Here is a 12,104-nt window from a genome sequence, read left to right on the forward strand (position 1 = left end):
GCTGACCACAGCTTTTCCCTCAGGTTCATGCAACTTGGTAACTTTACTGGGATTCCTGGCCTTGTGGTCCCCATTGGATATTCTACTGATGGGCTTCCTATCAACATCCAGGTGAGTTACTGGCTCTCTGTGCATGCAGGCTGCAAAATCCCCATCTGGCTTTGTCCTGAACCACTACAAGCAGGTTCCTGGTGTTGCACACCATACGCTTGAGGAGTTGGCAGGTACTGGTCCTAAAGTTTTAACTTGCGGGTGAAGATTGTGGCAGAGTAACTCATTTCTGAATGGCAGAGGGACAGTTCAGGTATCTCGGAGAGGATAGATTTCTCTGCCTTCCTGTCTACTTATATCAGTACCCACAATTTGTCATTGCTCTTTCCTCTCATTTCCTTATTTCTCAGTTCTGTAACTTCTTTAAGTCCTTCCTTGCAGTTCTACATCTTGAAATGGGTTTCATGTAAATGAAAGGTCCATGATTTTTAATTGTCTTTATCCCAGTTACATTGATGTCATACTTACTGGGGTAAAAGTGAAAAGCATGTGTCCTTTTGGTGCTGTTGGAGGGAAAAAAAAGAAGTTATGTTTTGCAGGTCTTTCTTTGTGATGATGCTACTTTTCCTTTTTTTTTTTCCCTTTCTGTCTCTTTCATCTTCTCCCAGGTCATGGCAAAATGGTGGGATGAAGCTGTTCTTCTGAGGATTGGCTTGAAGCTAGAGCAGTTTCGTTACCAGACCAAAAAACCATGCATTTATTATGACATTCTTGCATGACGGAGTGATCAAGATGGGGTTAAGTCTTTTTTTTTTTTTTCCTAGTCTGACCTGACCAAGTATTAGAGTGGACTTGTTTTCAATGTTCATCTGAATAAGACTTAGTAGTAGACCCATTTGAGGAATGGGGAGGAATACTGATCTAAGCAAGCACTGGTGCTGAGCAGACATCATTTCTGCTCTCTGTTTGTTAGTGGATGGCCCAGTTTATACTGGGGAGACCAGCTGAGCTAGCTAGTTCCTCATTGTGTTTTTGCCAGTGGGAAGCTGCAACTATCTTCTGTGACTTCTTTCCACGTAAGGGTCCTGTGTATAGATGGAAGATAGCTACATCTAGAGGACTGCATGTGGGCAGTTCCTACTGCTGTGCATGGAAAGGTACAATTCCTAGACCTTAAGGTTCTGCTGCTCCAGGATATAATAAAGGTACTATTGGAGGGGGGAGAGGCAGCTTCCCTTAATAACACCTTGGAAGGAGGAGGATCTTAACACACCTGCAATTAGGTAGTGTGTGTTGTGGCCCCTTAGCGCCTCAAGAGCAAAATAGAAAGCCTGTAGCTATGGAAGAGTCACTGTGCAGTGCTTCTGTCCCCTACGCTACAAAGCATAAGGTCATAACTGTTACACACAGCGTGGGTGTACTCACTGCATGAGTGGTCCTACCTACCTTCACCCTTACGTGCAAAAGGAGGAAAAAGCAGAGCATGAATCCTCATCAACTTTCTGACCCAAAGCCCTAGTTCAAGGTTCTGGCTTTCTATTGCACAGCTCAGTTTCCCAAGGTAAGCCTTAGAGAGCCTCTTTTCTCGTAGTGGGTGCTTAAGTATAAGCCTGCTGTCATTTAGGTGTCAAAGTGGAAGAAAGTACCTGGTAATGCTGTGAAATACTACTTAAGGGATGTTGAAAACAGGTGAAATGGGTGTGGTACTGAAAGCAGGAAATGCTGCTGAGCTACTGCAGGAGCTCAGGGACACCTTACTGCAGCCTTTCAGTACTTGAAGAGGGTTTGTGGGGAAAAATGGGGACAGACTTTAGCAGGGCCTGTTGCATTCTGTGACTCAAAGATTTGAACCTGGGTGCAAGAAAGGTGTTTCACAAAGCCACATGCAGCAAAAAGCCTGCTCTAGATGAGCAGCCACCTCCATTATCCCAAATGCATTTCCTGAAGTAATCAAGGTAGAAGTCAGACATGGATTAAAGGTGAGGCTATGCTACATAAAGCATGAAGTTACAGGAGGAAAAGCTTAGAGAAGACAATGCTCATACAAGTACAGGCTCTAAGCCGCAGTACTGAGTTCTGTTGAAAGGCCCCAGATTGTAAACTCCCACGTACCCGTGTCCTGCCCACATGAAGGATAAGAAAAGGCCTAGGAGTAACCGGAGCTACATGTTTGCATTTGTTTTGGGGTAGCTTGGAGTTAATGCTCAGAGGTGTCTCTTGTCACCTGCCTCATCAGGCTTGTGATCAAGGCTGCTGGAAAAGCTGTCCCACAGACAGGAGCAGAGAAGATCGCTGTATTCTTACTTAGATTGGAAGGAACGAAGGAACAGAAAGTGGCTGCAGTTTCTCCCAAAGTCTGTACAGCCTGGGTTTTTTTTTCCCCATACATACCTACTCTTCAACAAGAGCTAGCACTTTACTAATGGCTAAAGTCAAGTCAGATGGTATCTGAATGGAAGAACATTGAATTGCTGTCTCCTCTTTAATTACTTCTGTTAAAGCATCAACTCCTTCCATCAGTTGTCACCAGCATCCACACTAAATTAATTATATGGTTGATACTGCCTTTTATCTTCACTACTTCTATGTGATACTGCCTCAACTATTTTTTCTAGATTATAGTATAGTTCAGCTTTATGAAGAACAGTTTAAAAGCAAAGTATTTCCTCTATTGTTAATAAGTTATTAAGAACTACCAATATATTTTGAGTGAAACATTTCTGAAATGTGTTCTATAACAATAAGGGAGTTGCTAAATGTTTGACAAGAATAAATTTCTGATAGGAACATTACTGCCTGAAGAAAATGACTGAATGTTCCCTTATTTAATGATATTACTCAAGGGATTAGAGATGGCTGTTTAAAATAATCAATTACGATCCTGCTAGATGAAGCTATTTATTACAAAAATCTTCCTAAATGATACACTACCCTGAAATTTTAATTTCAAAACTTCGTTCTCTGGGTAAAACAAGGGAGCTCAAGTAAAGAGTTTGTTATTTTTTTAAAACCAATGCTTGCATCCTCCTAACAGTGGGAAGAAGAAAGAACTGAGACGCTTTACTGACTGACGGTAGCTTAGTCCGTCTTTCTGCACACTGCTTCCTCCCTTTCCCTAAACTAGCATCACATCAGCGCACATTTCCAGTGCAAGGCTTCCTGGTACTGAGGTGATCAAGATAAACTTTACTCATGATGGGGAGAGGCCCTTGTGTTTCCTTTCTGGCCTTAGCTGTTAGCTTATCCAAGCTCTTCAGCAGACCAGTTCCCAATTAACAGCAGTTCGGTCCCCACAGTATGCAATAGCAGGGCAGTTGCGTGAGCAAAGCAGACACAGTGACCACACACACAATCCTGTTGCTTCACATAGATATATGTATGGGTATAGATATGCGGTATATACACACTGATTTCTTTTTTATATATATATATAAAATAACACCTTGTTTATAAAGCGACATTTAATTGCCACTGGTTCCCTTCCCGCCCCACAAAAACAATAGTATACAAAATATAAAATATTTTAAATATTTATAAACGCCGCAAGAAAAAAATAGAACTGTACGAAAATACTTTTTTTTTTTTCTGAGGTTCCCTCCCTGCCCTGTGGGAGGGGAAAGAGAAAGCGGTACACGTTTGGCCGGCCTAGTGTGCCTTGAGTCCATAGTTGTTAAGTGGGTAGGAATATGCCCTGCCTAATACTATCCGGTCCCGGAGGAGCTTAAATAAGACATAGTAATTGCAGAAAAGGATGAGGGCCATGGAGAGGGTATGGTTCCACTTCTCTGAGCGCAGCAGTGAGTAGAGCTGGTAGCAGACTACGCTGCCTTCGATGAGAATCAGCAGGTTGAGCAGCCGTAATGGACGGTGGAAAAGGAACTGCAGGGAAACAGTTGAAAAGGACAGAATTCATTGCAGTGTTGAAGCGGGGAGGGGCGTGTACATAATGCTGTCGGGCACCACTGAGCTAGCTAGAGACTACTGTGCTGGGCAGAAGAAACATTCGTACTCCAACCACCACTAGCTGCTACTTAGAGAAAGCAGTGTAAGAATAAGGCATGTAGGAGTGTTATTTTGCTTGAGAAGGGGAGAGTGGTGAAATAACTTACTGGCCAGCTGATGCATTTTCCCATTTCCTTGGAAGATGTTCACTAGAACCCTCTTAAGAACATACCGCTGTCTGATGGGACAGCTTTGTAACCACAATGAGAAAGCACTGACAAGGCAGCCGTGGCCTCCATTTTGTCCAGACATCACTGTGCAACAGGAAAGCCCCTCTGCTGCAAATGGGTATTTCGTTCAGCAGCAGCAGGCGATGAATGCCGTTCCACACAATCTGCTCTGCTGCCGCTAGGTTTGTGCCTCTCCTCCCTCCCACAAACTTAACACGTCAAGCAAGAGAAGAGATACTTGCATAAAAGCGGGCATGGGACACATCTGAAGGCACTGCTACGTTGTAAGGCCCAACTGCTTTATACAGGCATCGGCTACGTCGCACCAGAACTCCTTGCGGCCATATTGTGTTTTCTGACCAGCTGTGGGGAAAGAATGCCAGAGCGTTAGCACCTATGCTTCCCAACTCCCTGAACGTGGGTTTCCAGGAGTGGACTTCATCTGGAAAAACACCAAAGGCTCTGCCATGAGGACGTGTCCTAGCTTGTATTGGAAAAGCACAGAGAGGTCATCACAAGCCCACCAGATGGACTTGGACTAAGCAATGTGAACAAAAGGCTCCCGGTGCAAGAACCTAGCCCACTGCATCAGAGGGGCCACCCCCTGCTGCTGCACAAGCTGCTTCTCCACTGGCCAAGAATCTCAGTATTTCTTTCTGGGAAGGAACCAGCAGTGACTGGAGGTGCTCAGACAGCTCTCTGGAGCAGACAATTCTATTCTAGAGAACAGAAAAATCAGCTGAGTTGCATCTGTGACCCCTGGCACTGTGGGAAATGGAGAAGTGTCCTCAGTAGATAAGCACTCTTGATATTTGCTTATCTACTAGAATGTCTTCTTGGCCCCTTACTGGGTATGCCAACCCCTCCTTGTCCCCACACTCACATATGCTGCGGAGCATTGCTGTAGGAACCATGTTCTAGTTTCTGCCACTTGCCGAGGTGGGCAGCTGATCTGTGGAGCAGGTCACAGTACTTGGGAGGCAGCAGTTGAGTGGTGAGCATGACAAAGGCATTGATCCACACCATGATGAGGTGCTCACAGGACCAGCGCATGTCGTAGTACTGGGTGCTCTGCAAAGAGACCAGACGGGAATTTGGCACCACTGTCACAAAACAGAGGAAGGAATGACAAGGGACATACTGCGTGCGCATCCAGCAGACCCACACCACACATGACAGGCATGCGCTTTTGGACCGGTGATTTCAGAGGGTTACAGCTTAGGAAACACTCAAGACTCCCTTCTCCTTGACCTGAAGGAGAAAGGACAGGGGGATGATGCTGCAGCTGGTGCATCTCCTCCTCCAGAAGCACATAACAAGGGGGTTTACTTGCCACAGAACTGCCCCAGGAGCACCAGTTGCACCAAGAGTGCTACATGGATTGTGGAGCCCTGCCCATTTCATTACATCAAATGGAGCTCATTCAAATAGAAAAACAACAGATTAAAAAATACAACCACCACGCTGACAAGAGGTTCTTGGATTTTGCTCGCCAAGCATCCCAGCTGGCTCTCTTTTATAACAGGCTGACCAACAAAGCCTCTGATCCAAGCACTCGAAAGCCAGGATGTTGGATCTGAGACAGGTAGCAACAAAAGGTTCCCTTTTCTAAGAAGAGCACAACTATCCGTCTGCCTAGGACAGGGGGTGGGAGAAGGGGAGTTAGTAAGTGGGGTGATGGGACTAGAGGTGCATCACATTTATGGCAATACCTATCCACCAACCAGGAGCAGTACTAGTGCACTCCGGATGCAGCCATGCTCCGCTATCCGGGCTGCCAAAGGGGAGACAGAGAAAAGGGGAATTAACCAGGTATCTGGCCTGGCAGCAATTCACACAACATTCAGGAGGAGACGGCAGGCAGGGGCACAGAGAGAGGCAGAGGAGCTACCTTCACAAAACACAGTGGCAGCAATGCCACGTAGTAGGCACTGAAGAGAGAGTTGAAGAGAACTTCCTTGATCCTGCGGTTGAAGTCTGCTTTTAGGCACTCCACTTCATTGCGGATGAGATCTGGGGAGAGGGGGCAACTGTGGGTGGGGATAGACGTAGGATTATTGAACTGTTCTCTCAGGGATTCCCACAGAAGCGAGAGGAAATCTTTGGGTTTGACCAGGCTGCTAACAGTTGAAGCCCCATCTTCCACCATCTGGTCCTGTACCAAGTAACCACAGTCCGCAGGTAGGGGCTGTGCTCTGCTGTCCTGATGGAAGCAACACAGAGGAACGTAGACACCAAACCTGCAGGGAAAGAAAGAAGAGGACTGAAATGACAGCCATTCCAACATGAAGCAGGGGGTGCCTTCTCAACAGATGTTCGCCCTTGTGAGAGAGACACCACATAGGAACCCTCACTGCAGAAGCTAACAGCCAACTCTTCACCGCCATAAAAGGCTATAAAAGGCTAGAGGCTGCACCTTCAACAGCTGTGCAGAGAAGCTTCTTTAAATCCCATTTGTGGAATCAATGATGGCTCAGTCTTCAGTCATAGTAAAGGCCCCCCACACAAACACACCGAGGCAATTTGCTTCTTCAGCTCAGCACCACCTCCTCACATCATCCCCCAGCCATTCCTACTTCCCCTTCAATCGTAAGATGAGGAGACAGATTACCGCCAACAGCTCTGCTTCCCATGGTGGTTCGTGCCACCCCCAAGCAGCTACGCTCCCCCCACCCTGAAGGTACAAGCTGGTGTCACTCACGGGTAGCCCAAGAAGAGAAGGTTGAGAACAGAATGGCTGCGGAAGAGGTTGACCAGAGTCCAGCAGAGCACCCATCCACAGAGGGTGAGCAGCACCAGGCGCACCATGTAGTGAACCACCGATGTCGCACCCACCTGAGATGCCTGCAGATGGAGAAGAAACATTCAGCAGCTCTGCAATACTAATGCTAGAACAGGGACACGGGGTGTCAGTGGAGGAGGCACAGGGAGAGGGGTGCCAGAAGGCACTGTAAGGGGAATGGCTGCCCTCTTCCTCCCAGAGGTGTGAGACTGACTCTCTTATAAAAGGTGAACACACTTCGTTCAAAGGTGAACAATTTTATTCATTACTGACAGAACTCAAAAGATTAAAATAAGAACAAGTTGTGGGGCATGACTAAAATAGGGCCTTTAAAAAAGAAATTCAGAGCTGCAAAGTAGGAAATATTTTTGCTCAAGTCTCTTATTGCTCTGATGATACTCCAGGATAGCCTGAAACACATTTCCTCTTGCTCTTCATTTCAGAAGGATCAGGTCTCAGCATTCATTTTCTTAATATGAGGTGGTGCACCTAGATTTCCACGACTCATCTCTACTGGATGGACAGGCTGCAGTCTAGTGAGGAGGCACCACATTCAAAAAGACAGCAAGAAAGCTTATTCCAGTCTCCAGAGAGGAGAAGGCAACTGAACTATAAAAAGATCCTTAGGGGTTAGAGCCAACAGATGGGATGCACAAGAACTTGCATGGAAGGTTTCAGTGCAGAAATTTCAGTCTGTAGGTAGTTTTACAGCAGATGTGAACATAAATGAAAATGGCAGGAATCAGAGATGAAAAGAGAACCTCAGAAATCCCATCTTTTCCCTTCACCTATTCAACAAGACATAAATGTTCCTTTATTCTATTTATTTATTTTTAATGCTGCTTAGCCTGGAGTTCTATTAACTCTTTCAGTGGACAGAACTTCCATTTTTCCTCAAAGTGACCTTTCTGAAACATATATTTGGCCTGGTTCTGCTCTCACAAACACAGAGAGAGTCTTGAAATCTGAGGTGACGTGACCAAAGTCTCAGAGTTACTGAGTAACCAGGACTGGAAAAGCAGTGCTACCAGCTACTCCCATTTCACTTCAGTGTACTCAGACATCCTCATCCCAACCTTTTCCCTCTAATCCCCTCTTCATTCTTCCAGTCTCTGGTAACCTCTCTATTTGCCTTTCTGCTACCTGACTTGCAATTCTCTCAGCCACTTCTCTGGCACATGATAGTGAAGTACAGTATTGCACCTGCTAAAAAATAGAAGCAAGTGGGACAGTGTCCTCTCCTAGCTGCAAAGGCAACAGAGCTACCCAATATCCCAGGACATGAATGGGCTCAAGGAGAAAACTTCAAGGCAGAAGGGCATCCCCAAAATCTTAGTCGTTCACAGAGACTTGTTCTGGGGCAAAAAACCCTCCAGCTATCCAACTTGCAGAACTTTCTCAGGCCACGGATGGTCATGGTCTGCAACCAGTACTCCAGGCAGGAACTGCTACTACTACAGGAACAGTGGGAATGTTACCTCAGAGATGAGGGCCCACACCAGCCTCCGCGCCAGCATCACTGTGATGAATGCCGCCAGGTGGTAGTCAATGAGGTGAAAATTCTGAAGGAGGAAAAACAAAAGGTCTTCACCAGGCAAAGGACTCTGAAACCACTCAGATGGAGTGGGACTCAAAAGCTGTGTGCTGAGAGAGCATTAGGACCTTGTGTAAGCATTCTTCAAGTCTCTCTGTTAGGATGAGAGAGAAGGGAGTAACACAGGATGTCTCCAAAAGGTCTTCCCCACATGGAGGTTCCTTCCCCTGGAGAGGTTTCCACTGAAAACAAACCAAAACAAGCCCACAACCCACCCTTCAGGCAAATATTTTTGGGGTCAAAGGGAGATGAGGGACCAGGATCCTACTGTGGAGAACAGCTTGCAAGTTCTCCCAGAAAAAGCTATTGAGCAACCACAGCAAGGGGGGCTGATCTGGAGTCTAGAGTGAGCATACCAGCTCACTTTAGCTCTTGGTCTCAGAAATGGGCTGTCAGTGACTAGTGCTCCCTGATAATTAAGTTGACCTAAGAAATTTCATCTTCACAGGCCACAGATTTGTGGTGGAAATTAACGTTGGCTGTATCAAGTTAGATACAAGCTCTTGGATCCCTTATGATTTTTCAGTGAAGCCATCAAATGTGTACTGGCTAGAACAGTTAGCAGACTCTGGATACTGCTCTCTGGGACCCCAAGGATGTTCTGGGTAAATGAGAAGGCTGGACTTCTGATGGAAATAAACATACGATATATCAAATCCTTTCAGGTGGAAAGCCAAAAATAGAGTGCTTTTTCCTCAAAAAAAGCTGTGTCCAGCACAGCATAGCTGGGTAACTGGAACACCAGCACCACCTGTTGGTATAGTTAACTAAGGAACCACTTCATGCTTCCAAGCAGCAAGAACCCAATGTAAACTGAAGGACCACTTCAGAAGGCTAGTTTCACTCACATGAAGGTTTGCTGACTCAGGTCACTGCTACACTGTGCAGTTTATTGGGCCAGGAAGAAGACTGAAACTGATGAGACTGGAAAGTTTACAAAAGCTGAGGACCTGAACCTCTTCCTGACTCCTCTGCTGCTGGCCTGCTGTCAGATCCTAATGAAAACTTCGGTCATCTACCTTCTCTCAGGTTCTATTGTTTCTACTGGGAAGGGGCAACCACGGCAGGCTCCTGAAGTCTCGACTCCATTTCAAACTGTAGAGGCCAGCTAGGCCATGCAATTATCTGCAAGAAATTTGCACTGAGGGGGCCCTGTTGATACCTCTTTCTCTCTCACCTCACTCTCACCTTCCACATATTTTCTGCCCTGTAAAATGGGGGATGACATGGCCCTGGCTGATGGGGGTGCATGTGAACTCCCCTTCGCCCCCTTATGTCAAATGCTTGGTGATTCTTGGACTGTAAAAGCATGAAGAGAAGCTGTGTAATGACAAAATATGAGTGACAGCATTTGTTGGGAAACTCACCAGTGAGGTGCAGGAAGCAGGGTGATTGTATGGGTACCACCAGACTGTCTTGTAGATGTTGATGTACTGAATGAAGAGGGCTACCAGTAGGTAGATAAAGAACAGGAATTCAAAGAGAAGGCTCCCATCCAATGGCAGTTCAGGGATCCGGCAGTGACGTACAGGCTCTGGAGTAATCAGCGCTGTGATTGGAGGTGCAGAGAGGCTGATGGCACTACCATTCCTGAAGCAGACAAATATCACTTACTTTGTAAACATCCTACATCATCTCTACCGTTTTCCAGGACAGGGAGTGCACGCAGTTGTGAATTTGGGACTGGGTGTTGCTAGAGGAGAGATGGCAGCAATCTTGTATTCAGTATTTCTAGTGCGAGACTGGTGGTGAGCTTCATCGTCTTCTTAGCTCAGCCAAAACCCTTATCCAGCATTTTCTCTAGACAACAGATTGGTCTGCCAGAGGTGCTGTGACATGCTGTGACATGCCCAGCAGTAATTCAGTAAACTTGTAGATGGAGGAAGAGAGGCAAAGAGTGAGGAAGAAACTCCAGGCAAAAACCATTGAGGACTCCGTGGCAGACCAAGTGCTTAATGTTGGCTCCTCCCACCCATCACTAGGATGTTATTACAGTAACACCCAGCCTCATTCTCCAGTATTGCAAAGTTCCCATTGTCTTTTTGCTCACAGTTCCTCTTTTAAAAAGAGGGGTAACTAAAAATGGAATGAAGGAGTTCAGATACTCCCTAGAGGCTGACCTCTCAGGTGTTCTCAGACCTTCTTCTTTCCTAGCCTTCAAAGGAGGCTAGGACAACTAAAAGCTCCACCAGACTGAAATGGTAGAGGAAATTCAGACATAAGCTATGCTTATCCTGGTTTCAGTTAGACAGCAACACTCCCCCAGGACCTTGGGACACTGACTCCAAAGTGTCAACAGTCCCTTGTTCCTCAAGAATCTAAGACTATGCCTTCCATCTGTCTCAGTCAGAGAGGTCTTTAAAGGCCAAAGCTACATGGCTGGGATCTCTCTACTCTGTAAGGATGAACATATACCAAGTAGACCAGGGCCTCAACATTCAGCAAGTAAGTTCTCTAGTCTGCTAACTTCTGTCTGGAAGGAAGTAATGCTGGGCCCTTCTAGTCTTCCTGCCAAATGTGGAGATCTAAATGTCACCGTGTTCCTTTTTCAGCGACCAGCTTCCCCAGAAAATGGAGGTGAGCTTTGCCAACTGCAAGAATTAGTTTCATCTGCAGCCAGCAGGGCTAAAACAGAATATAGGCATCCTCCTGCCTTGCCTCTCTGTCATGTTAGGAGAGGAACTAACAGCCGAGCTCTGACACGTCAGACTAAATCCCTGTGGCATTGCAAGCAAACGAGCAAGAGAGAGAAGGACTCCTCATCTGCTAGGACTCACTGCTCTGGGAACTGCTGCAGGGAAAGACAAACTGAGCACTGTGCAATTTCCACAGTGGGTGGTGAAGGGTGGCTGAGACCACTTCCACCATCATCCCCATGGGGCTGATTTTAATCCATGAAGTTAAGAGAGGGGCTGCAGAGGGAAGCATATGCCATAGCAAGCTGGAAAGAGAAGCTGGAAGAGGTTTGTCATGCAGGTCATGTTCCCTCCTGGATAGGCCATCTCCTAATGTCACAGCAGAGGGGGCAAGGTTTCCATCTCCCAGCTCCTTGTTTTAAACATGAAGCTGCACACCCATGCAGAGTTCAGAGTGGATCAAGGCTCCTAGCTTTTAGCAGTCTCCTGACCACAGATGTCTCAACACCCTGCCTTTGTCCTCACCTGTTTCTCAAACCAGTACCGTTTCCGCAGCTCCCGCCAACCAGTGTCTGGAGAGAAGGCAAAGCTGAACGGCTTAGCTGCTGCCGGCTGGGTCCCCTCCTTCCACCGGGCATGACCAGGAACCAGTCCACTTCCAGTGCCTCCAGCAGGCTGTGCCCCGAGACCCAGACAACGATCCCAAAGCCTTCCCAGGTCTGCAAAGGAGGCAGAAACATCACTTAAGCTGCAAACTGCTGGTCACCTAATTCACACCCCAGCCAAGAGAGTCCATGCAAAAGGATGCCACTCTCATACACCCGGAGAGCCCTGCTGGACACCTATCACCACCCTAAAACTTTATGCCGTTGCAATGGCACCAGATCAGTGTCTGCTTGAATACACAGAAGAGACACCACTGACACTGT

General features: G+C 46.7%; 2 protein-coding genes across 2 annotated transcripts in view; one reads left to right on the top strand and one right to left on the bottom strand.

Annotated features, from left to right (window-relative positions):
* The window catches only part of LOC104488839 (fatty acid amide hydrolase-like), a gene marked incomplete at its 5' end in the record, with an annotated part of 15,776 nt that extends 15,006 nt beyond the window's left edge, over positions 1–770 (top strand). The window contains 2 exons of the mRNA XM_010130929.1: positions 24–111; positions 660–770. Of these exons, the coding sequence (XP_010129231.1) occupies positions 24–111; positions 660–770 (199 nt within the window). The remainder of the gene's footprint in view (positions 1–23; positions 112–659) is intronic.
* Positions 771–3,389: 2,619 nt separating this feature from the next.
* Positions 3,390–11,813, bottom strand: TMEM39A (transmembrane protein 39A). The gene is made up of 8 exons (XM_010130928.1): positions 11,701–11,813; positions 9,907–10,129; positions 8,424–8,507; positions 6,865–7,007; positions 6,055–6,403; positions 5,047–5,234; positions 4,406–4,526; positions 3,390–3,870 (listed from the first exon to the last, which is right to left on the bottom strand). The coding sequence occupies exons 1-8, from the start codon at positions 11,811–11,813 to the stop codon at positions 3,637–3,639; spliced, it is 1,455 nt and encodes a 484-aa protein (XP_010129230.1). The 3' UTR covers positions 3,390–3,636.
* Between the last annotated feature and the right edge of the window lie 291 nt (positions 11,814–12,104).

The sequence above is a fragment of the Buceros rhinoceros genome, unplaced genomic scaffold (genome assembly GCF_000710305.1).
Source record: "Buceros rhinoceros silvestris isolate BGI_N320 unplaced genomic scaffold, ASM71030v1 scaffold342, whole genome shotgun sequence".
NCBI lineage: Eukaryota > Metazoa > Chordata > Aves > Bucerotiformes > Bucerotidae > Buceros > Buceros rhinoceros.